The 24298-nt window shown below is 37.9% G+C and overlaps 1 protein-coding gene across 2 annotated transcripts in view; it reads left to right on the top strand.

Annotated features, from left to right (window-relative positions):
* Nucleotides 1-205: 205 nt before the first annotated feature.
* The window catches only part of map2k5 (mitogen-activated protein kinase kinase 5), a 67837-nt gene continuing 43744 nt past the window's right edge, over nt 206-24298 (top strand). Inside the window, exons 1-11 of one of the 2 annotated variants that reach the window (XM_038308834.1) lie at nt 206-592; nt 831-879; nt 4304-4371; nt 9558-9627; nt 12673-12713; nt 13901-13968; nt 14073-14121; nt 15678-15742; nt 21893-21932; nt 22045-22113; nt 23899-23980. In XM_038308834.1, the coding sequence (XP_038164762.1) occupies nt 467-592; nt 831-879; nt 4304-4371; nt 9558-9627; nt 12673-12713; nt 13901-13968; nt 14073-14121; nt 15678-15742; nt 21893-21932; nt 22045-22113; nt 23899-23980 (727 nt within the window). In that variant the 5' untranslated portion in view covers nt 206-466. The remainder of the gene's footprint in view (nt 593-830; nt 880-4303; nt 4372-9557; nt 9628-12672; nt 12714-13900; nt 13969-14072; nt 14122-15677; nt 15743-21892; nt 21933-22044; nt 22114-23898; nt 23981-24298) is intronic. The other variant, XM_038308835.1, reaches the window with a different exon arrangement.

Genomic DNA, 24298 nt, shown 5'->3' with positions numbered 1-24298 from the left:
CTCAATTACTTTACTATTTTTACGTTTATTCAGTTATTTTTTTATTATTATTATTACTATTTTTTCAAACCCCTGATTATTCCTTGGAAATTGTACTTATTTATTCTTGTAGTAAAAAAAAAAGTTTTTTAATAAAGCTTTAACAAAAAAAGTAAGATGATGTATTTTATTTTGAAATTCTGTGAGCGGATGTTGTTCCGGAAACGCTGTTGGAGCTACTTCCTGCAAACTAGCTGCCTAGCTAAACACCTTCTGTGTTCCTTAAGAAAAGTTTTCTTTAGGACGAAAAAGAAAACACATTTTTATCTCAGCCTGAAGGTTTCCGGCGGAGATGCCTTGACATTAGCGGACGAGCTCGTCTTTTTTTTTTTACAGTTTCACGTCACTTTAATAGGAAACAACCACTGCAGGAAATTAGCTCGCTAGCCTTCATACTCAGGAATATGAGGCTTAACCTTTCGTTTTTATGCTTATTTTAAATCCTCCAGGGGAAATGGACACCGAGCCGATAATAATCCGTATAAAGACCCCTTTAGGGGATATGGATTCGTCTGTGGACTATCCATCTGTGCTTAACTTCAATGACCTGCTGGTGAGTTCAAAGCAACCAGAGAGCTGTCAGTTAAGCTAAAAGCAAAACTTTCCCACATATCTGTAGCTTGAATCCACTAAATACCTGTTTGGTGGGACAAATTCAAACACCTGCCTCTGTTTTTTACTTGTATTTCCAGCTCATCCACCCCAGCTCTGTGTCTCTATTTAAAATTTTAGCATTTGTTAACAGATTTAAAGTTGTGTTTATTCCAATTTTAACTCTCCAAATATTTCAGGTCGCAATCAGAGACGTGATGCCTGAAGCCACTGTCACTGCCTTTGAATGTAAGTTCCTCCTGGTCCAATCTAGTATTAAAAGCAGCTTGTGTATTAAACAGCCTCTTTAAATACCCCCCCCCCCCCCCCCCCCCAACACACACACACACACACACACACACACACACACACACACACACAATGACACTAATAATAACCTAAGTTAAATTGCTAGCAGATTCCCATGTTACTTCCTATGAAGTGACATGCTGATCTATTACTAAGAATTATTAGGGTCCAAAAATCAGTTTTTGAGCAGATTAGGCAAAAATGAAAGCCAAGTACAATGTCTTAATATATTGAAACAATAATTGATATTACTCCTTGAACAACTGCATATTCCTATGTCAGTCCATATTAAATAAAGAGGATGTTTGGGCTTTCTTAGGAAAATATCTGTGTGCAAAAGTTTTGGGAAACTGTTTTGCACCTTAAAGGCATAGTGATGGATTTTCATGAATTTTTGAAAAATGCACATGCAAAACCCTGAGAGGGAGCACCTATTATGTGTGCAAGAGCATGCAACAGCGTGCGCACTCTGTTTATGGGGACTGATGGCCTGGTGGTTAGAGCAGTGCCGTGTGCTCAAAGAAGGTTGTAAGTATCTGATTTGATCCCCACAGCTTGAACTCTGGGTTCCTGAGCAAAACCATTAACCCCACACTGCTCCCCGATCGCTGCACGATGGCAGTCCACTGCTCCCCAAGGAGATGGGTTGCACAGCCCTGTACCTGCTCCAGAGAGGGAACGCATGCAAGAGCATGCGTGAGCCCATTTCTCCTCGTGCACACTCTGTTTAAAAGTTGCTGTTTGCATCGCTCATACACACATGCTTTCCAAAAGAAGATTTGCATTTCTTCCACTATATCAGGCTTGCCACTGTTAGGTGAAAATGGGGACGACCACGTAGGATGGCCTTACGTTAACATATCACCAGAATGATTGACAATTAGGAGGATCACTTATTTAGATGATCCACCCCGAAAAAGAACATCCTCCACTATACTTTTAGTGAAAAATTAAAATATTCCCAAGTCACTCAACCTGTTATCTGTTATGATAATAAACACTTTAAAATGAAGAAGTAAACTTTTCTGACATTTAAAACCATTTGTTAACAAATATAGCCATCCTTCTCTTTTTTTTTTTTTTATAAACAAAAGCAAAATATTTGTGGATTGTTTCAGTTTATTTATCAGGAGTTTGAAGGTATTTTTTCACACTCAAATGTGGACGAACTAAGTTATCATTAATAATACCAGCTCATGACAATCCTCCAATCCTTCATCTTTCTGGCATCTTAACTGAAGTGGAGCTCCTTGCCTGTTACTGAGTCCGTTAATCTGGCCCATCAAACATCCCCTGTCTCGTCATTTTTTAAAAGCCTTTTGAAAAATCTGTCTTTAAATATCTCTAGTCCTTTTGTTATTGTTTCAACGCTTTTAGCCCTCCTTAACTTGGCCATGTCTCTGAAACCTACGTTGTGGGCCCTCCAATAGCTTGCAATCCTGGAATATGATGGCACAGGGGGCAAATGGGTTTCTGGTAGCTTCATATTTGACTCTTTTCAAATCTAGGCAGTTAATTAGCATCTTCTATTTTTTTTATTTACCAGTTTTTTTAAAAAAAGCAGTATTTTGAAGATTCTGATTCCCCTGAAATACTTACTTCAAGCTAACTATTAATCATGCATAACTTGTTTTATGGTGTTGATCTTCTTAGGTTTAACACTCCTTAATACAACCATACATCACTATAAAACAATGGTGATAAATGGTGAGCAAAGTATAGAAAGGTGGAAACAAAAATAAAACTGATTCAAAAGAACTGAATACATTTTTGTCATTTTTTCTTTATTTGATTGAAAAGTTGTAGCTTTTTAGTAGGGATGGGACGGTTTATGAAAACCGTCCGAACCGTTCAGTTCGACTGTCTCGGTTCGGTTTGCGTGTGTTGCGTTCAGATCATGCGCTGCTACTTTTTCTCAAAGGCGACGCGGGTACACTCCAGAGCAGAAGGTGGCGGTACTGCAACCAAAGCCAACCACCAGTAGTAAGCAAGAAGAAGAAGAAGCGAAGCCGCGTAGCCGGGTGTAGCAGAAAAAAATCAGTTGTTGTGGAGAATTGTGTGGGTATGGCGAGTGGGAAAGAACAGGAGTTGGAAGACGCACCAGCAGCACTTTATAGGTCTGCTGTATGGGATCACTTTTCATTTAGAGTGACCTACGATGACGGCGGAAAGAAATGTGTGGATAAAAGTGCAACAGTGTGCAAGCATTGTGCAACACGTTTTGTTTATGCTAACAGCAACATGACCAACATGTCATGCTAACCCCGAAATCCCACATACTCTGTCAGTGCTCCGCCCCGCTGCGCTCCAGACCGCCTGCACAAAGCAAAGCCTACAGCCCCCACTGTGGCTCCCGTCCGCTCCCCTCTGAGTACCTTGGAGATCGTAGAGGGCGAGATGATTAAATTCAAAGCAGCAAAACATGCGGAAATTATCCAGGGTTTCCGCGGATCATTAAAAATAATTACAATCCATAATTTTTTTTTATTTTTTTCATACATTTTTATGGGATTTCAGGGTAACAATAAACATATACTGAACCGAAAACCGTGACCACGAAACCGTGAATCGAACCGAACCGTGGATTTTGTGAACCGTTCCACCCCTACTTTTTAGGTACTTACCTGATTTTTTATATTAAAAAGACGGGTTAACAGGAAACAGAATCCATAGTTAAACAGAGAAGGAGAAAGAGCCTTACAAGTAAATTGTAACAAGGAACCCAGAAAAACTGACTATAAATGTTTCAGATCCCCAAAAGAAATAAGTAATATTGACTCCCTTCTGAGTTGTGTTACCTGATAGCTGTAGTTCTTGTACAATTTACTGTTGGGTTATCGTTATGGTTTCATTTAAATGATCTTAGATTAGAGATAAAGTCGACTCTGGCGTTTGCAAAAGTCTGTTTATGAACATATACAGACACACTATGTTTTTTTAAATGTTGGTTTGAAAGTGTCCTGATTTAAACCCTGTTTTATCTTTTTATTTAAATAGATAAATTATTGAATAGAAAAAGGAATAAAAAATATTCACAAAATATTCTTCCGTCTCACTAAAAGTTCAAATAAAATGTATATTTTCTTGGATTTCTATTCGATTTGGATCCCTATTTGGCATCACATTTTTCAAACCATAATAAATATCAGCAACCTTTTCTAATTGAGTATTAACTGTTTTAATAATGTTTCCTAATTTCTTCTAAATCGATTGTGACTGGGTGTAAGTTCTGACTTTAAATCATCAACCGTAAGTGTTTATATGAAGATTTGTATTGATTAATGTAATATGCTGTTGTTTTACAACCAGGATTTCCAAGACCCACCTTTCTTTATCTGGTTTCTTATTTTTTGTTTTTGTTTAGACGAAGATGAGGTGGGAGACAGAATTACTGTAAGAAGTGATGAGGAGCTCAAAGCTATGCTGTCATATGTGAGTACACACATTAAAATAAAAGTAAAGAAGATCATGAAGTCTACATCTGACCTTTGTACATATCACAAAATAAGCATCTAATTCTTCTGTTTTCATAAAGATAAATGATCAGATTAATCTGTATTAAATAATTTAACACGGTATATATTGTAGCTAGTGCTAAATGTCTATTACAAAGTTATTAAAGCAGAGGAAATTGATAAAGCTGACATTTTCCATAAACTTGAAGTTGATATCTATGAGCTACCAACTTAAAAAAATTAAGTATAGTGAACATATCTCAACTATTTTTTTTAAAAACAGTTTGTCAGATAAAAAATTTCAGGCGACAGAAATGCAATCCTACACAGCAGCACAGAATCCCTGCTACCTAATCCAATGTATTTTTCCCTTCACCATAGTTACTGATCATGCCACGGACAGTAAGAGTAATGGCATGTAATGAGTTTCTGTATGAGGTACACTGAAAGCTAAATGAACTGTCAATTTTTATTATTTATTATTCAGTAGTTAAAGTTTTGCCTCATTAAAGAGCAGCCCCCCTGGGCTGCAGAATTGTTCAAAATCTACTTTCATCTGTGGATGTCTTTTACCCCCCATCAGCTCACAATGATGCTGCTACTGCTACAGGCACAATTTACACTCCCTGTTTTTTTGGCCAGTTTTATCACTTGTGGTTGCTTTTTAATCAGTATGTAGCATAGGGTAGCAGTGTGATTAGACAAAACAAGAGGCAGATGCTATGAAGAGATGGAAAAAGTATTGACCTGAGCCACAATAATCTTTTACAGATGCAATGGCCCACTCTGTGATTCTGCTATTATTTCCTATCTGTGCTCTGTCCTGTTTTATGTATTTTATGCACCCATTAGCTTAGAGATTTCTCAGCCTTTCTTGCCCACACCAGGTCTTTTTTTTTATTATCATTTAGCAATATAATTGCAAAGGACAAAACAAACAGCATCAAAATCAACGGTCATCTCTCAATCAAATTTTTACGGTCATAGCATCTTACTTCATATGTCGCAGCTAATATACGCAGCGGTTGAAATAAGATTCATTTATTGAGTTCCGTCCCAGTGTTCACGGGGATGGACGTCTGTGTCTTCAGCAGGCGTAGAGCTAAAAGAACTGGCAGCGTTGTGAGACAAGGGCTCAAACATGTACGGCTGCTTTACATCAAACGAAGCTTCTGCCGCCCTGGCGTCCTCTTCCTCAACATCTTCGTCCCCACTTTCTTCCTCTAAATAAAAAAAATGTATGACGGCGGAGACTCATCCACGACCTCTGATACAAAACTCTCCTCCTCTTGCACGTTTCCGCTGTCCATAGCGTTCCTTGACTGTGTCGTTTTTAAGTCACCAATTCAGTGCTATTAGGTCCCAATGGAATTTTCCATTGGGAACCTACTAGCAGCAAGATTCTAACTGGTTAGCAAGATGTTTCCGACAAACTGGCCACAACCAAACTTGCTTGCAAACCTCCCACCACAACAATCCCACCCCCTAGATAATCGACCAATCACATTTACTTTATTCACTCGTGTTAAGTTGGGCACCACTCGGGAGAATTTGGAACTGCAACCGTTGGAACAGCTGCTTCCCTACGACAATGTAATCTTGACTGTTATGGTTACAGAAAAGCGCTGTTGCATTATAAGCCCGCCACCTGGGCTGGGATTGGTCTGGTCTGTTTTAAAATGCAGTATTGAGCCCTACTGGCCAGGCTAGCCAGAGGTCTTGCATCTCTGACAAAAAAGATAAGGAGAACAGTATAAGGAGAACAGTTTGTGTTGTCTGAGGAGACTGGGCCTCCTAAAAGAGAGTAAAAAACTAGCATGGTTTTATTTGACAGCTATTTCTCCCCAAATAAATGACAGCTGAGCAGGATCTGTGTATTTGCCCTTACATTTTGGATAGTATTTAGGAAACACTTAAAAACCTGAATATTTTCATAAGCGGTGCAGAACATGTGTGCTATTGTGTGGGTCACTATACAATATTAACAAGATATTGCAATATCCATCAACATGATAGAAAAGACACAATAATTACAAATTTACCCATCTCAAATTTAAACATACAGAACAAATAAAAAATTTGATAATGGATAACGAATGGTGAGAGCGATACTGCACTAATGAATTGACCCATGCATGCCCCTTTCAGCCAATACTGATAAAAGAAGAAAAAAAATATACTGCTACGAATACTGCCCTAATATAAAGTCAGACTGATCGTTCTGTCTCTCTTTTCTCTTATATTTCAAGCTTGATACTAAGGTTGGGCAATTGGACAAATCTATCGACGATAGACTCAGCCCTTGGACGATCGATTAAAAAAATATAAAATATTTTTTGACGTATAGATTTAGACGCAACCCATAACAAAAAACAAAATGCTGTTTTTAATGGTACACGAAAACTCCTTCCGGCTACAGCTTCCCCCCCCCCTGCAATCGGGTGATTTATCTGCTTAAACTTGAGACGGAAAGAGAGAACTGAGCCAAACAGGCTCTAACTGTTTTTTTTTTAACAGCTGAACTAGAAGAGAGTCGCTCCATCTGTTACTGAGTTGATTTTAACACAACTAATACAAAATTAAACAACAGACAAATAAAGAAGGAATATTCTCTGCACTTTCCAGTTAAAAAAGATATCCATCCCAGTTTTCAGTGTGTTCAAATTTGCGCATTCATATAAACAAATAAAACCTTATTTGATAGAAAAGATATGACATATGAGATTTTAATGCATTTCGCTGGCCTCCAGACATTTTAAAGGAATAGTACACCCAAAACATGATTAGCCTTCATTTTCTACTCACCCCCATGCTGAACAACACTCTGGAGTACTTTTTTGATATCTCAAATGCATCTGGAGATCTGGGAGGCTTCTTGCTGTCTGCTGACATTCAAATAATGGAGGTCTATGGTGCCCGAGACAGAAAGGTCTGCCGGCTTCCGTAGCGTCGCGATCGCGCAGGTGTGCGCTTTCAGGAAATCCTATACACTACTGTTTATGCTCTAAAAACATTCTAAATGACTTCGTTTCGAGTAAATTCTGGATGCTACCCACTCAGGACACTTGGAATACATTGGACGAGCAGTATGGAGGAATATTGAAACGTTTTTTGTGGACTTTTATGGACTTTTCTGCCTCGGGCGCTGGGCACCTCCATTATTTGAATGTCAGCAGACAGCAAGAAGCCTCCCAGATCTCCAGATGCATTTGAGATATCAAAAAAGTACTCCAGAGTGTTGTTCAGCATGGGGGTGAGTAGAAAATGAAGGCTAATCATGTTTTGGGTGTACTATTCCTTTAAGAAGCTCAAATATTTAAGTATTCGAGCTGCACATTTAAAAACTCCTTTGTTCATGAATCTTTGCCAAATGAGTCCAGGATTTCTGTAATGGCTTTCGACTCATGGGAGAGCCCAATGTACAAAAAGCTGCTGATCACCTGGAAAATACTGAGCACTCTGGAATATAATTGAAGCTACTCAAGCCCATGTTCTTTAAATGTATTCTTATTTCCGTTTGTGTTTGTTTGCTGTGGTTGCCACTTGGCCCTTCAGAGATATCCCAGTGGATTTTGACTTCATTGTTGTTAATTCCAGGTGAGCAGGCAGCCATTACGTGAAATTAATAGGAATTATGGGAAACAGCATGTCGGGTCAGAGGGATAATTAATTTGTTCTTTCACTTTGTGTGTGCAGGTCTTATTGATGCTTCTGAATAAAAGAAAATATTATTACTGTTAATTTTCCTGAAGTCTGTCATCTCTCTCCTTCTGTTTTAAGATGGCTGCATGACAAAAATGTAAACTTCCAGTTGCTTAAATTAATGCTCAAAGTCGCTTTTTAATTAACACGAGTGTGCAGAGGGCGTCTATTCTAAAATGTCTTCCCCTTTTTTTGCCAACGTTGATTGGCGATACCGGCTCCTGGGAGACCAACTCGACTTCCAGGCATCTCTAATCATTGTTCGACACCTTGAAAGACAGACGCCCCCTGTTCAAAGTTAAAGACCGGTTTCCGTCAGGCACTAAAATAAAACATGTGACCCCGTACCTTCCTCATCCAGCTCCCCCTGGAGGTAGTGACTCCAATTCAGCCATTTTTTTTCCAATTTCCCCTTACTCTGCTAATGATGATGGGCCCCACTCTTCTCTCATATGTCCCTCAAGGCTTAGCGATACTGTTTGAGTTCGGACACTGTTTAGTTATTGGCCAACTATGGAGAGTGTCTTTTAATAACACACCTACTACATATTAGGTGGTAATTGCGGCTCTAATCAATAAGCTAGCTGAGCGGAAAATTAAAGTTACATGAAGCCGAATCGGCTCCCACAACCTCAACATGCACTGCTTTTCTTTATTTTTTATTTATTTTTTGGTATTAGGCCTTTTGTTCAGATGTGGCCTAGTGAAAGTGCTGGAGGGTAAAAGCAGAGGGCTAGGAGCGAGGAGGGGATCTGACAGTGATAAATAGGCCTTTTAATAACAGCTGTGCCACTTGGGTAGCCATTCTGATCCATTCCCATCCAAGCCGGTCCCATCGTCCTCCCTCCCTCCTTCACAATGAGAAAGCAGATTTACATATTGCTGTGATGACTGTCTCAATCAGACCACATAGAATATTAAACACAATGAACTCTGTTAGGTTTTCTCTAACAGGAAGAAGGTATTTTATTTAGATTTTTATGATTTTAGATAAAATTCTTGTATAAAAGAATCAGAAACAAACCCACACACACGTTTCTATGCACACACTTTTAACAGATGGTTTGTTTAACTGAAACATCAATTATTGCATTGCCTTGGCAAGCAGCTGAAAGGCTTCAGAGTGCGTCTGTCCGTGCCGGTCCTGTAGGATATGAGTGTTTGGTGAGCTGCTGACCTGGAGGAGAAAAGGGTTAATGCTACAGTCCCTCAGAACAAGCCCACAGGGCATTGGACCTCATCGGCAACAGATTTCAGCACAGCATGCTCAGATTTTTTCCAGATGCTTTGGACTTATTCTAACCTCCTTGAAAAACAGCTCCTTTTCTTGTGCTGAGAAGACTTTTACATCAGACTTTAACCTTTAACCAGATCTAGAAACATATTCAAAGATATTCAGTTGTCTTCTGTGCACTGATCAATTTTTAAATATCTTGTGTTTTTTTTTCCTCTTCATTTTAGTACTGCAACACAATGAATGAACAGCGCATGAATGGACTGATGCCAGACCCTCTACAGATTTTTCCAAGAGGTAGTATCTTAATTTAAAATCGCACCAGATCATGTAATGGGTACTATGTTAAAAAGGCAAAATCCCCTCTCTGTTTAGTCCCCATCGTGTCTCCACCATTTTCCATGACTTTGTGAATCAGGTTAACTAAAATCCCGATATTGTTTTGACAACAAGGGTTGCACGATATTAGAAAATAACTTTTTATGAATATTTAAAATGATAAAGCTATGTTTTCACAATACATATGGGGATCCTTGCACGAGGGCCATTAAACTGACCAAATACAAGCATCTCGAAAAAGTAGAATTTTATCAAAAACCTGGTTTATTTTAAGTTCTGTATTCACTCGGTGAAACACTTTACATTGATTCAATCAATACACACAAACTTTTAAAGCCACAGTTCTTGTTAATTATGATTATTTTCCATTTATAGCTAATAGAGGCATTTAGGATTGTTACATCAAACCACGTTCGAAAAAACAAAAACATTTCTAACAGAGAAGTTTGGCCTCATAAAAAGTTTAATAACAGCATGAAGGTTTTCAAAAGTTGCATCAGAATAGCTATTTTATTTCACTACGATGCCATTGCTGTACATTGTTTGCCTGCTGGATGTGAAAGCAGGACTATTCCAATATAGCGTTCTATTAAACTGTACAATGTTATAGCCACACATTAATAAAATAATAGATCTACACCATTTTTAGGAAGCCATCGATGAAAGTTGCAGTGCCTATGATTAACCAACATGTTCCTCTTAATCTATATAATGTCCTTTGCTCTCTCCCTGAGATTTCTGCTTGTGTGATTAGGTTCTCATCTGTCATGGGTGAAAAGGATGGTGAAGGTCCATCCAAAATGTCCAAAATATTACATGAAAAAATACTGGTCCTAATGCAAAGCACTGTAAGATTATATATTTATTGGTTTGTAATAGTGGCATCATTATGTTTACTTTATCTACCAGTAGTTTGATTATGCAGTAGGAAGGAGTCCATCGGTAGTAGATGAAAGAAGCAGGAGAAAACTGGTCCAAATGGCTATGGTCACAGAGGGAGATTCTGATCTGTTCCTCTGCTATACTGTGTTTTTTGTTTTTGGTCATTTTTTTTTCATTGCAGTAGTTCTTTTGTTTGGCTGCTGCAAGAATCCAAGTCTGGCTTAAATTAACTGGTGCAATATCAGCTCAAAGCAGAGTTAAGAACTGCTTTGATCAGCATCTGGACCGGATTATTATAATGTATTATAGGTATAATATAATTAAAAATAATAGAATATAATTGTAATTACAGTGCGACACTACAACGGCAATAACTTGTGCAATGTATATTGTGCAATTACTTTTTGATACCCTGTGCAATAACCTGTTTCTCTATATTTAACACCCAGTGCAATAACTATATATATATATATAAATATAAATGTCCATCTATATAAATAACCATGTAAGCACGCTGTGCAATAACCCTTTATAGTGATCCTACTATTAAAAAAAAGAAGCTGTCAATGTGTACGCACTGCATATGCTGTGTATATCCCATGCAACTTTTTCTTTCTTTGGCACATTCTTCTCCTTCTCCACTATTTGAGCCGATGTAACGAGTGAATTTCTCCACTTTGAGATCAATAAAATCAATCAATCAATAATCATCAACCAATCAAAATGTGGTGGTTTCCATATTTAAAGATCCTCAGCTATTTTCACATTTATATACTGAACTGAACAATTTTACAAAAAAATTCAATTGAGATTATTTTTAGCAATAATGCGATTGCAATTTTAATATTGATTTTCTCTTGCACGTACTATAAGCATGTCCATGTTTCAATTTAGGGTTTCAGTTTTTTCATGATCTTGAAAGCTTGCTTGCTTCTATTTGCATGCTTGGATTTGCGTGCTGGCTCTCCCTTCTGTGTGGCGACAAACCCTCTTTAAGCATATTACCGCCACCTTAAGAGCTGGAGGGAGAAATGTATTGTTTTATTCTAGTTAACTGTAATGTTAATAAAATCGATTGCCTTTGCAACTTAAAAATTGCCTTTTGTGAAATTGCGATGATATTGCAAATTATATTAATTGCCCAGCCCTAGTATATAATGAATTAAAGACGGAAAAAGAAACAGTAAAAATACTTGGGGTCAACACTTTAAATAGATTAATTAAGCTTAAATACCATAACGCTACTGTTGCTTCCTTAGTTAGTTTGATTTAATCTGGGGTTGGAGTTAAAGTAGTTCAGTAGAGATCGGCACAGTAACTATTTTCTAAGGGGAGCTGTTACCAGGTACGTTTGCTGGGTTGCAGGAAATACATGGGCACTATTTCTGGGTTGATGCTTAAAATTTTGAAGTCTAATCTTTAAATTAATGAAAAGCTGCATTTAACACCTACTTGAACCCATTAGATATTTTAGAGAGGATTCAGGATTATAAAGCTCTCATAAACATGCATATCGATACATACATATTTGTTTAAAGATTATGCCGTTTGTAGGGGTCCTTTGATGGATTGTGTGATTTGTGTGGTTGAACTCTCTCCTTTACAATGTGTAGAAATACAAATGTATCTGCCATATTGTGTAAAATAAGTACTCTATCCGTAGATGAGAAACAGAGGAGATTTATTTCAACCGATGTCACGTTTTTTCTACTATTGTGCAACTCTATTTTAATGTTCATAAAAACATAATCCATTTTTTCCTCAAAATGATCTTCTTGATCACCACATTTATCTAAATAGTGGTTTATTCTGTTGATCTATTGACAGTCTTCTATAAAACGGCGTTTTTTTCTGCCCGATTGTGTCTTTACCTCCATTGGAGTTGGTCTCTCCTTTACATCACCGGTCGCTCTGCGATTGTTTTTCCCTTCTTTGCCTACTGGCAGCTGTCTCTAGAGTCCAACATCTCAGCCGCTCTCATTCTCAGACCAACCCTCATGTCATTTCAACATTTTGTCCTTTTTTTTTTTTATATATTATTTATAAAGAACTGATTCCTTTTCAACACATTTGTAAATGGTCCAGTGATGTGTTCTACAATCTAACCAATTACTGTTTCAGCGGGCAAGACTCCAGGGATCCGGAACATACATGGCCTGAAGGTACCCATCTCAATAATTGTTTCGGCTGCCTTACATGGGGAAGGGGATGGAGGGGGGGTAAAGTTGAGTCAAATGGATTGGCAACGCTGTGTTCCACTTATTGAAATGTCAATTGAAGTCAAGGCTCTCCTTTTCTTTCACTCATTCCTCTTTTCTTTTCCGCTCCCCTGTCCATGTTTATGCATGGAGATGTGTGGCTCTGTCAGAGGGCTCCACTTTCTCCTTCCCATCCCGGTTCTCATTCTGGGAAAGTCGTTGTAATATAAAGGTGTTCCTGAGAACTCCTGATTCCCCTCTAGAGCATGATGATCCGTGAGATAGGAGGAATATTCCTGTTGGTTAGAGCAAAATCAGGCAATAAGAAGACGTCATTGTTCAACCATGAAATTCTCATTACAAGCCCCCAAATGGCCTTCCGCAGACCTTCCCATTTTATGTTCAGCATATGTTGCTATTGAAAGTCGCTGCTAATTATCATGGGTTAAATGACTTAACACCTCCTCCATCTCTCCCGATGATCCATATTACATCCATCTGCATTTCAATGACAAACTCAACCCCCATAAAAACACAGACAGTGTTTTTATTTAACCCATCCTCAGAGGAGCTTTTGTAACGTCCACTGAACTGTGTCAGGTTTTTTTCTTTTCCTTTTTTTTTTAAGGTCAAAAGTCTGTTTGGAGAAGATGATGTTCTCTGAAAACCTTTAGCCGTTTGATAATCTTTCCCCTTTTTAATAGCACAAAAGTAATTGGCTAAGGGGAACCTTGGTGGCATTTAAATGAGGTTTCCCTGGGCACTAATTAAAGGGAGAATCCCTGAACTTTTGCAACCCACCACATCGGTCTTTTGACCTCAATTAAAGTTATTTTTAGTGTCTACTTTACAGGGTCTCATCTCTTGATTTCTTTTTTTCCCTTTATATCTGGGTTGAGTATCGCAGCCTTTTGAGTAAATAAATGCAGATGAATAGATATAGAACGTAGGGAATAAAAGTCCCCATTGAGGTATAACATTTAAAGCCCTAATCTGGTGATTGCTTTAATCAGTTGTATTTTCTGTACCGTACGCACAGTTTGAACCCTCTCTGTATTTCACTGAAAACTTGAGTTTCATGAACATTTCCAACAAAAAAATTCTTTCATGCATTTGTTTGTTTTATTGCATTTGCGTTTGCTTACCATCAGGTCAACACGAGACCTAACCCAGCCAATGATTGCACTCAGGTGGTCCCAGAATCCTTAGCCAACAACAGGTGAGCTACAGCGCATGGATGAACCTGCAGCTGCTTATACGATAAACCAGTTAAGAGTCATCCAGTCTGGTTTGTGTTGAATGCTTCTTTTATTTTGTTTCCAGTTTAAAGAAATCATCTGCGGAGCTAAAGACGATCTTGACGAATGGGCATGTAAGTTATCCATAAAAGAGAGGAGCGTTCTCCTTGATGGAGTAGTTGCAGCTGATTTACAGATAGAAACTTTCTGCCAACCTCTCTGCTTTGCCCTCACTCAAAAACATCCAACATATTAAGCTTGGATTTAGCATGCATGTAAGGAAATATCTCAGTTTTCTCCATTAACTCAATGAACTAATAGACTTAATATCTGCGGACGCCCTGTATATACTGTATATATCCCATGCACCTTTTTCTTTCTTTGGCACATTCTGCTTCTTTGACTATTTAAGCTGATGTAACTTGTAAATTTCTCAATTTTGAGATAAAGTCAATCAATAAATCTCCCGTCTCTTCCTCTTTTTCCCGACCCTTTCCTTTGTATACACATTCCCTGTTATTTCACATGTATATTCTGCTGACCTGGTGATTATTATTTGCTTTGCACAATTTTGTCAGAAACACAAACTATTTTATGAATGAAGAAGCGTAAAAAAGACTTTATTGATTGTGTGATTGATTGACTATTGATCGCACAGGGGAGAAGTGTACTTTTTACATCAGCTCAAATAGTAAAAAAGAGAAGAAGAATTGACCAAAGGAAGAAAAAGGTGCATGGGATATATACAGTATATGTATTGCGTCCACATATGACATTTTCATTATTTCTTTTCTATTACTTTTATCACTAAAATAAACTTATTTATAATATATTATTTCCCTCAATGAGGAAAGGAGGAAACCAGATGTATGCTGGAACATGGATCACCATTACATAGAATCGGCCTAATAGCAGATCCCACAACGTAGGAAGACCAAAAAAATTTTTTATAATAATAAAGTAAATATAATTAAAGGACAAAATGTTGAATTTCATCTAATCTTTAGGTGTCATTCACAATTTTTAGTCTTTATACAAGCTTACAAACATATACAACAATATATATTCTGCAGTCAGAAATTAGGGATTTGATTAATCTGCAGGTTTGTTTTTTGTAATGTGAGGTGTCATCGTAAAATCCTTTTGAATGCTAAAAGGTTTCCAGTAAAGATTGTATGCCACTCACAGTCATAGGTCATAATTGTTTTGGCTAATGTGTCATCTTTATTTTAAGGTATTTTTATCGTTTTACTTAAGGTATTCATGCCAGTTTTAGCAGGTATTTATGCTAGTATTAGCTTGTTTACGATATTATTTATCTTCTTTTATTTAAAAATATCAAGAAAAATTTTTTACTTTTTTTTCATCAGTTTAGTTTAGTTTATATATATAAAATAAGGCAGATTTAAAGTAACCATAAGTCACTGCCCTCCTCTCCCAAACCCAATATCCCTTTATAAATTGGACAGCAAGTGTAGTATTGATCTCCTGCTGCTGCTCCTCTGTTTTCTCTCCTCATGTTGCTGAACTTGGGCTGACCTGATGCCTGGCTTGTTTATAGCTTCCAATAACAGCGTAGTCCCTTCTGTCTCCAGTTTACAGCCAAACGAACAGCCCTGCCGGTTCTGTGGCATCTCATGTTATAACATTCAGGTACCACAACTGTTTACATGTGTTTGTCGCCCTGTAGATAAACGCCCAGGATATCCACTATCAGGAGCAGCTTGGCCATGGGAACGGAGGCACAGTTTATAAGTAAGCAATGCTAACACATTGGCACCAACATTACAAACATAAAGTTAATGAGGCTGCTGTAGAGCTAAAGTTTTTAGGTATCTGCTCAGGTAAGTATGCACACAGGGTTTAATTGTGACCTTTATTTAAGTTCACTGTGTGAAGAGTTCTCCATCTTTTTCCCCCAATCTTTTGTTTAGTCATTTATCTCTCTGTTTGGTGCAACATCCGTCAGCCCAGTCTGTGTCTCCACCTCCACTTATTTATTCTGGTTTGAAGGTTGCGAACATATATGATATTGATTTGGGGGCTATAAGGTATGACAGCCATTGACCTAATGGGTGTGGAGTGTAGCACTTTACTTGCCACCATGAAGGGTCCCATCCAATAGACAAAATGATTACAGACCTGCTGCGTTATGACAAGGTTGGCATTTCTGTTCCTCTTCTATCTTTCTCTCCCCACCTTCTCTTTCTATTTCCCATCAATTCCCTGCAATTGAGCTGTTTTATTGAGATTGAAGTATTGATCACTGCTAAGCCTAACCTTGACTTTCTTCAGACTTCCCTCAGCAAACCTTGTAAATCTTTTCATTCTGACACCAACATCAGAACATCTTTTTTTTTTGTCATTTTTTCTTTTCAAACTTCTTTCACTGCTTTGCGACTTTAAAACTGTTCCAACGGGCTTCGTCCTTTTAGTTGTCACCAGAAATGGTTACACTGCACTGAAGAAAGCCGATACTGCAAGCCCAACAACTTCTCTGGTCAATTTAGTCCAGTAAAAATCTATATGCGTTGGTGGTAAAAATGTCATGGTTGAAGGAAGGAGATAAAGCAAAAGAAAAGGAAAATAAACGGAGTTAGAAAAAGCAGCTTTCACTTTTTTGTTTTACAGTTTAGCCTAATTGAATATCCTGATGATAACTTAATTTAGGTATATTTGGCAATTCTTAAAGGTGTTTTTTGGAACCAAACTTAAAAAAAATCAGAAGAATTATTCATATTTTACCGTTACATTACCTTTTAAAAAAAAAAAATATTTTTCATAATTCATTAATTAAATGTGAAATGAATGAATTGACTTCACTATTAGGGAGCCACAGATTCTACATGCACTCACTGTTTGGACAGACGCTGTTTTTTGGCTTAGACTACGCTTCTATCCTTGTTAATCTCTGCTGTTTGGTCCAGCTTAGATTGGGTTCATCACATGTGAATAGAGCCTCAAATGGCTCCCCACCTATTAACCTCTTACCCTGTTTATGACCCAGAGCCATTTCGACTCAATTCAATGTTACCAACAACTCGGCTCTTCATAGCCACACGTTGACCTGCTCATCCATCAAAGTCACCTTTTTTTATTTATTTTTTTTTCATTACGCACTGTTCACCAGTCTGAGCGGTGCTGCAGCTAATAAGTACTGTAGCAAGGATGTCCATGAGTCATGGATCCAACAGGCAATTAAAACAGCACATTTGCCTGGCTGTGACTGTGTCAACACCTACTTAGGCAACGGCAGCTGTTTCTTTAGCATCACAGCCCATTTTCTCCATTGATTTGGTTTTCCTGCCTCATTGATTGGAGTGTATATTGAAGTACCAAACCTATTTGGTTAATGGTTGAGAGGTTTCAGGTTTGTATCCTGGCTTCTGGGAGCAAAGTCTAAGTGGGATACTCGTAAATAATCTAATCCTCTCACACTATTGAGATGTATTTGTTTTTTTTAAAGACTATAGTGATATGAAAAAAGGATGTATTTTAATCCCAGAAAAGTTTTGAAATGGATTATAGTTGATTTTATATATATATATATATATATATATATATATATATATATATATATATATATATATATATATATACACACACAAAAAGCAGAGGAAAGTCGTTGTGGTTGACATAGCAATACTAAGTGACTGCAATATCAGGAAAAAAGAACATGGAAAAACTATATAAATACCAGGGGCTCAGAGAAGAGCTGGAGAAAACCTGGAAGGTCAAGGCATCAGTGGTACCCCTGGTCATTGGGGCCCTCGGGGCAGTGACCCCAAAACTGGAGGAGTGGTTACAGCAGATCCCTGGAAATACATCAAACATCTTGGTCCAGAAAAGTGCAGTTCTAGGAACAGCAAAGATACTGAGCAGAACCCTCAATCTCCCAGGCCTCTGGTAGAGGACCCGAGCTTGGAGGAAAAAGGGGGAAGACCGCCCGCAATGGGGTTTTAATATGAAAGAAAATGGTTTGTGTTTTCCAACTTCAACAATCCTTTCTACAAAACTGACAGAATACAAATAAATAAAAAAAAAATTTGCTCCACTTTATCCCAGTTACCCACAACTTTTTACCCACTTCTCCAAACAGAAAAAAAAGTATGATCATAAAAACTTTTTTTTTTTTACATAGCCTTTTTATAAATTACCTCTGGATCACAATAAATGACTGTTCAATTGAGAGATGTCTGTTTATCCTTACTTGACCACCACTACTGCTGTTAATGTCACCAGATCAGACCTTCCCATTTTGGGCTACATAGTCCTGGCAAACAGTCTCCTCAGAAATTTCCATAATTTTAACTTCTTATAATTATAAATGAGAATAAACTTTTCATATAATCTCTTTAAGAGTGCAAACTCAGGGGCTTGCTCATAGCAGCCGTTAAAATGTCTGTTTAGGACAGCAAAGGATAAAAGAGTGGCTCTGGGGCCTGTCACCACTGGTCCGGTGATATTATGAGTTAGTCAGGGACAAAAATGTAGGCAGGAAAGAGCCTCGATCAGCTGTAACATTGGTGAGGGTAGAGGGTGGGTGACGGGCAGAGGAGGCACAGTGATCAGGTACCTACAGAAAATTGGGGTGCTTCCTCAGCATTCAGCAACATGTTGGATAAACGAACTGAACTCCTTGCTATAAAGTGATAAAACGTCAGCAACAACATGTTGATGTTCTACAGTCAATTTAGTTTGTAGCCTGTTGTAAATTGTAAAAGTTTTACTGATGTTCCAGACTATAAAGCACACCACACTATAAGCCGTGCCCACTATATTTTTTAAAAACGGGAAATGTATATATAAGCTATATATATAAGCTGCTGATATCTACTGAACTGTCTGCCACCAAACCTGTAGTGGGAGCACTACATATTGCCCCTGGAGTAGGGATGAAAAAGAATGCTATCTCCCATTAGGTTGTTGGTAATCAGCAGTAAGAGCAAACAAGCTGAAAGATGGGCTTTCGTCAGCCCAGTATCTTCATTAGTTCGGCAGCTTTAATGCATCAAAAAAATGTCAGAAGAAGTGAATTCAGGACATTTGTTCTCCATCGTGCCTGCTGCTAGCATGTTCTTGTGCTAAATGAAAATTAGCCCTTTATTCTTTCATTTCCAATTGTGACTTCTCCTTCTGGTGGTTAGGAAAAATCCACAGAAAAGCTGCACCTTCTTATAAGCTACATGGTTCAAAGTGTGCAAAAAAAGCTTATCCTGAAAATACGATAAAAAAAAAACTTGAATTAGTTCAGTTCAGTAGCTTTTATTTGTCCCAGTATGGGCAATTTTTTTGCAGTAGTAGTACATCTTTCACACACGCGTTCACATTTCACAAATCACAGATAAAAAATAAAAGAAGAAGCACAAGAAACACATAAAATATTTTAAAAAGACAAAAGTAAGGTGGATAAAAGACAGAGAAAAAAATAAAATAAATATGTGCAGCATTAAGAATTAAAGATGGAACTTTCTGTATTGGATGTTCATATTTATACTTTAGCAATAAGCAAAAAAGAACAGAGACTTTTGGGAAAGTGGACACCAAAAGTATTTTGAAATAGATGGAGGTTAATTCGACAAGATATATATAAGAGATCGACGCAACACTGTGTGGCTGTTGGGGTGAGTTCCTTTTTTTTTTCAGGAAGTGAGAATGTCCTTGTTCTGAATCAGACAGATTGTGGACTAACAAACTTGAGCTGTCACTTTTAGTTCTTGCTTTGAATGCAGAAATGTAAGATGTTTGTGGACATCTGCATTTAGGGTTCAGTCTGTTTCAGCCTGAAGACCAATTACAGCAGTGTTAGGCTGTGAGAAGCGCAGGTAGAGTGTCATCCATGTAACTCTGTCTAATACACGTGTCTGTTAGCCTAGATCCAAAACGTCCGTCGTCTGTAACCCACAGCCCCAACTTCAGAGACACAGTGAGAGCCCCTATGAATACTACATGATGGAGCTTTTATTACAGAGCAGGCTGGAGTGTAAATAAGATCCAGGCAATGGGGCACATTTACTAGGGTCAGATCAGGGGGAAGTGACGGCGGGGGGGTAGGGTGCGTTGTAACCTTGTCCCCTCGTCTCCCGCTGTCACCAGCCTATCACTGTAACTCATACGACGACATTCGGCCCTGAGGTGGTCAAGGACGGCCTGAAAATAACGTTTTAACCAGCCGGTCGACACACCTTCTCTCTTCTCTCTCTGACCTTCTTGACCATTTTATGTAGCATGTACACCTACAGTTTGTGAGCCAACTCGGTGATACATCACTGGTGCTTTGTTCAAAGCTTATTGAACACCCTGAAAAAGCTGCATATGTTTCACTCCATTCCTGACATTCAGCTCTGTGCCTCGTGATCTATTAAGCATAGCAACTTATGAAACACAAGGAAGAGATGTTTGGCGTTGCAGTAAGTCTCCTCTGCCTTACTCATACACTTCTATCCCTGCGTCCTGCATCAATTAACATCCTACTCTTAATTAAGAGGCAGCTGTAATGCTTAAGCATCATTGACTGTAGCTAATAGGAGGAGAAAGAGATCAAAATGCAGAAAGCTTTTCCTCTAAACTCCAACAATTTTAGTGAATTTTCTAGTTGCGTATTAGGCCTCTCCATCTTTTTGATTAGGCAGTTTTTACTTCATCAGAGATACTTTTTTTATTTATTTTTTTTCACGCTTTTACGAATATTTTTACTATACAGGTTAGCCACATTAGGTGTTTATCCTCTTGGTGAATCCCTAACTTGGCCCTAATAGTTGTCATTAATTAAACTTCTTGGCCAGTTTAGTTGTGTGCACCAAAAGAGCAATTTGACACCCCAAAGTTGGAAACATTAAACACACTTTTTACCACACACGATGTCTCTTAGGAGGGCCCTGTTGCATGTTGTCTGGTAAGTATCGCATGTCTAAAACCTGCAAACTAACCGGCCCGCTTTACCTACCCTGAACCCATCTGCTCGTTGTCATTTTACAGCTGTTGTACAGTATTCGTCCTTGAGGATTGTGTGTTGAGAGCTCTTGAGGTATTGTCAGGGCTACTGTAAACCAACCTTCAAGGTCGGTAACTAAAGCCGAGGCATGCTGCTAAGGTGTTCGCTAATTAAATCATTATGGGGGCGACGGTGACTGCTGCTTACCTGCTACTCTAGTTGCTTGGATCTGGTTTCAAACATTTAATTATTGCTGACTTAAGAAAATAAACAACTTTCGGTATTTTATGTTGGCCTTTAGGAAGCCTTTTCTTTTAGAGATTTCAGAAGAATTATTTTACTCGTTAATCCAAGTTTAATATGGGTATGGAGCAGTTTCAAAACAATTTTCATGGTTAATTTTACTGAATGCTTATGAAAACTTTGAAAGTAGATTGGGAATCAATTTCGACACGTCTTTAATACAACAGAAAAGAGAAGGTGAAATAATCTGCAAATACCTGCCTCAGTGTAAATGTTACCTTTAGACTGCAAAAACGAGCTAGGAAGTCAACATTTCTTAAATTAAGTGTATTCACCCTTAATTGAATGGTGAATAAGATCATTTGACAATGGAATGAATATTTCTAGATAATATTTCTAGATAATATGCACTTGAAATAAAACAATTGCATAAAGCAATTGTTTTTTCTTATTTTAAATGTAAATTGTCTTGTTCCATTGGCAAAGTGTCTCACTTACCTCCTTAATTCAAAAACAAATGCACTTATGTTAAGAAAAAAAAAAATTTAGATTTCAATTTTTTTGCAGTGATAGCTGATTAAAAAAACAAGACAAAAATATGCTAAAGACAAGTTTAAAAGTCTACAAATAACTGCTAATTTCTTTTTTTTATACAGTCCGAATGAGCAATTAAAGATAAGGAAACTATGTGTCAGATTATAATTTGAGTTTTATCTATTGTTTTTTAGAGCGTACCATGTTCTCAGCAAACGTGTTTTAGCTGTAAAGGTGAGAATTCTTTTGTTTCTATTAAATTAATTATAATCACTTATTTACTTTGCCTTCACAATGTTATGTTCTGAGTCATGTTATCTTTTCTTTCATAATTTTTGATTTGCAGGTGATTCCTCTGGACATCACAGTGGAGCTACAGAAGCAAATCATGTCTGAACTGGAAATTCTCTACAAGGTTTGTTCTACATTTATCTGTTCCTCCTAGTCAAAACAATTAGTTTTGATCTACTCTGTTAATGAACTACTAAAATAATATTCATTTTATTAAGCATCATACCCTTATAAATGTTTATTTATTCACTAAAAAAGCTGTATTAGGTTCAAATATATGTAAGGCATTTAGAAAGTCATTATTATGAGAACAGATTGGCTCTGACAAAGTTCTGACACTACAATATCACAGCATGACATAGATTATACATGCACAACAATAGAAATTCTTTTTAGACATAAAAAAGGAAAAGCACTTTATTCAGTTCATTTCAGTTTATGTACAGACAATTCAACCAGATCATCCAGTCAGATAGGTTCAAAGCTTTCCAAGGAAAACCAGCTGATTGCATTGACTCATTGACTTGAAAGAAATCCCTCACACCAACATGCTTAAAGCGACATTGGAGAGGAAAAGCTCCCTTTTTAAAAGGAAGAAACCTCTAGCACACGGGTGTCAAAGTGGTTCCAGAAAGGGCCGTGTGGCTGCAGGTTTTCTTTCCAACCAAGCAATAGCACACCAGACTCCAGTCATCTCATCAAGTGAGTCCAATCTGAACATGATGACTTGATGAGATGACTGGAGTCTGGTGTGCTATTGCTTGGTTGGAAAGAAGACCTGCAGCCACACGGCCCTTTCTGGAACCACTTTGACACCCTGCTCTAGCAGAACCAGGCTCAGTGTGAGCGGCCATCTGTCGAGGTCGACTGGGGTTCAAGGAGACAGAAGAAGACGTAGAATAAGAAGCAGAGATACAAAAGGCAACTGTCAATCAGCTCCACAGAAACACAAAGCCAGGCAGATGAGCTCTGAGCCAGCTCCCATGTCAGAGGATGAGGGAGAGCACATACAGTTTGTCTCATACTGAGAAACAGGACTTAACCCCCCCAAACATTAAGTATATGACAAAATGGCTGGCCTCCATGGTTGGCGCATCCTTTCACTCAACATGAAATAACCACTGCACATAAAATAACTAAGGGAATTCTACCTACCATCATGGCAGTTAGCAACAGAGTGAATCCCTATATGGGGTCACATGGGAACTATGTATACAGTCGGAATAAATTACCATAACAAATCCCCTTTTTTTATAAAGCACTTTGAAATGATAAAGGTAATAAAAGTGCTGAAGGTGCAACTGACAGCTACAGTAAAATTAAAAAAGATAAGCAAAATACAGAAAAGCTAAAGCAGTACATAAGATACATGTATATTTATTGATATGTACAAACGTATATAGAGATGGAGAAAAGATTAGAAGGTGAATGGTTCACAAAACTCAGTAGTTTCTAAACACTGGAATAAGCAAGCACCACTAATACTTTTATGATTCTTATTCCCTTCATTAAATCTTAATTGTTATGGATATTGGTTGAATTAACAGTTTGGCGTTACTGTGGCAGTCTGTGGCTAAAGTGGCAATTTTTGTGCACTTAATCAGGATACCCCGCTGACACTTCTGCTTATTTGTCAAAGCGGGCACCAACACAAAAGAGGCTGAAAAACTGCTGTGTTTAAACCAGTCTAACCTTATCTATATTTTTTAAACAGGTGATAGGAGTTTAAACTCTTTCTAAAAATCGCCAAAACAGCATTAGTTTATATTATCAAAGAATAATTACAGTTACTGTGAAATGTCAGGGCTGAAAAACATCAACCATTGTTCTTGGGCTTAGCTTAGCATTGCTCATCAATTACAATGTTTTAAGTTGTCATTTTCTAATCCCAGCCTCTGCTTTATTGCAGTGCGATTCGCCCTACATCATCACTTTCTTCAGTGCCTTCTTTGTTGAGAACAGGATTTCCATATGCACTGAATTTATGGATGGTGAGTTTTTCTGCTACATTTCCTTTTTTCCCCCTCTGTGCTACCTACAGCTGTGCAGAAGGGACTTTAGGGAACAGGCCTGTGTTTCTGTGCTGAGTATCCATTTACACTTCTGCAGATCAAAGGATCGTCTGATCGCTGTGAGCTGCTTAGCATGGCAGTGTGCTAAAAGCTACAAGGGCGTGATAAATCTTGACTGAAGTGCATTTGTAGATGTATTTGTATGCGTGGGTTTTGAGCGGTCTGAGATTGGGGACTGTACAATTTAGATGTGTGTGTTTGTTGGCGGGGGGGTTGTTGTTAATGCATTAATGTTGT

This window comes from Cyprinodon tularosa, unplaced genomic scaffold, assembly GCF_016077235.1.
Source record: "Cyprinodon tularosa strain WSP-4 unplaced genomic scaffold, ASM1607723v1 ctg649, whole genome shotgun sequence".
Classification (NCBI taxonomy): Eukaryota; Metazoa; Chordata; class Actinopteri; order Cyprinodontiformes; family Cyprinodontidae; genus Cyprinodon; species Cyprinodon tularosa.
This window is presented reverse-complemented; position numbering and strand designations above follow the sequence as displayed.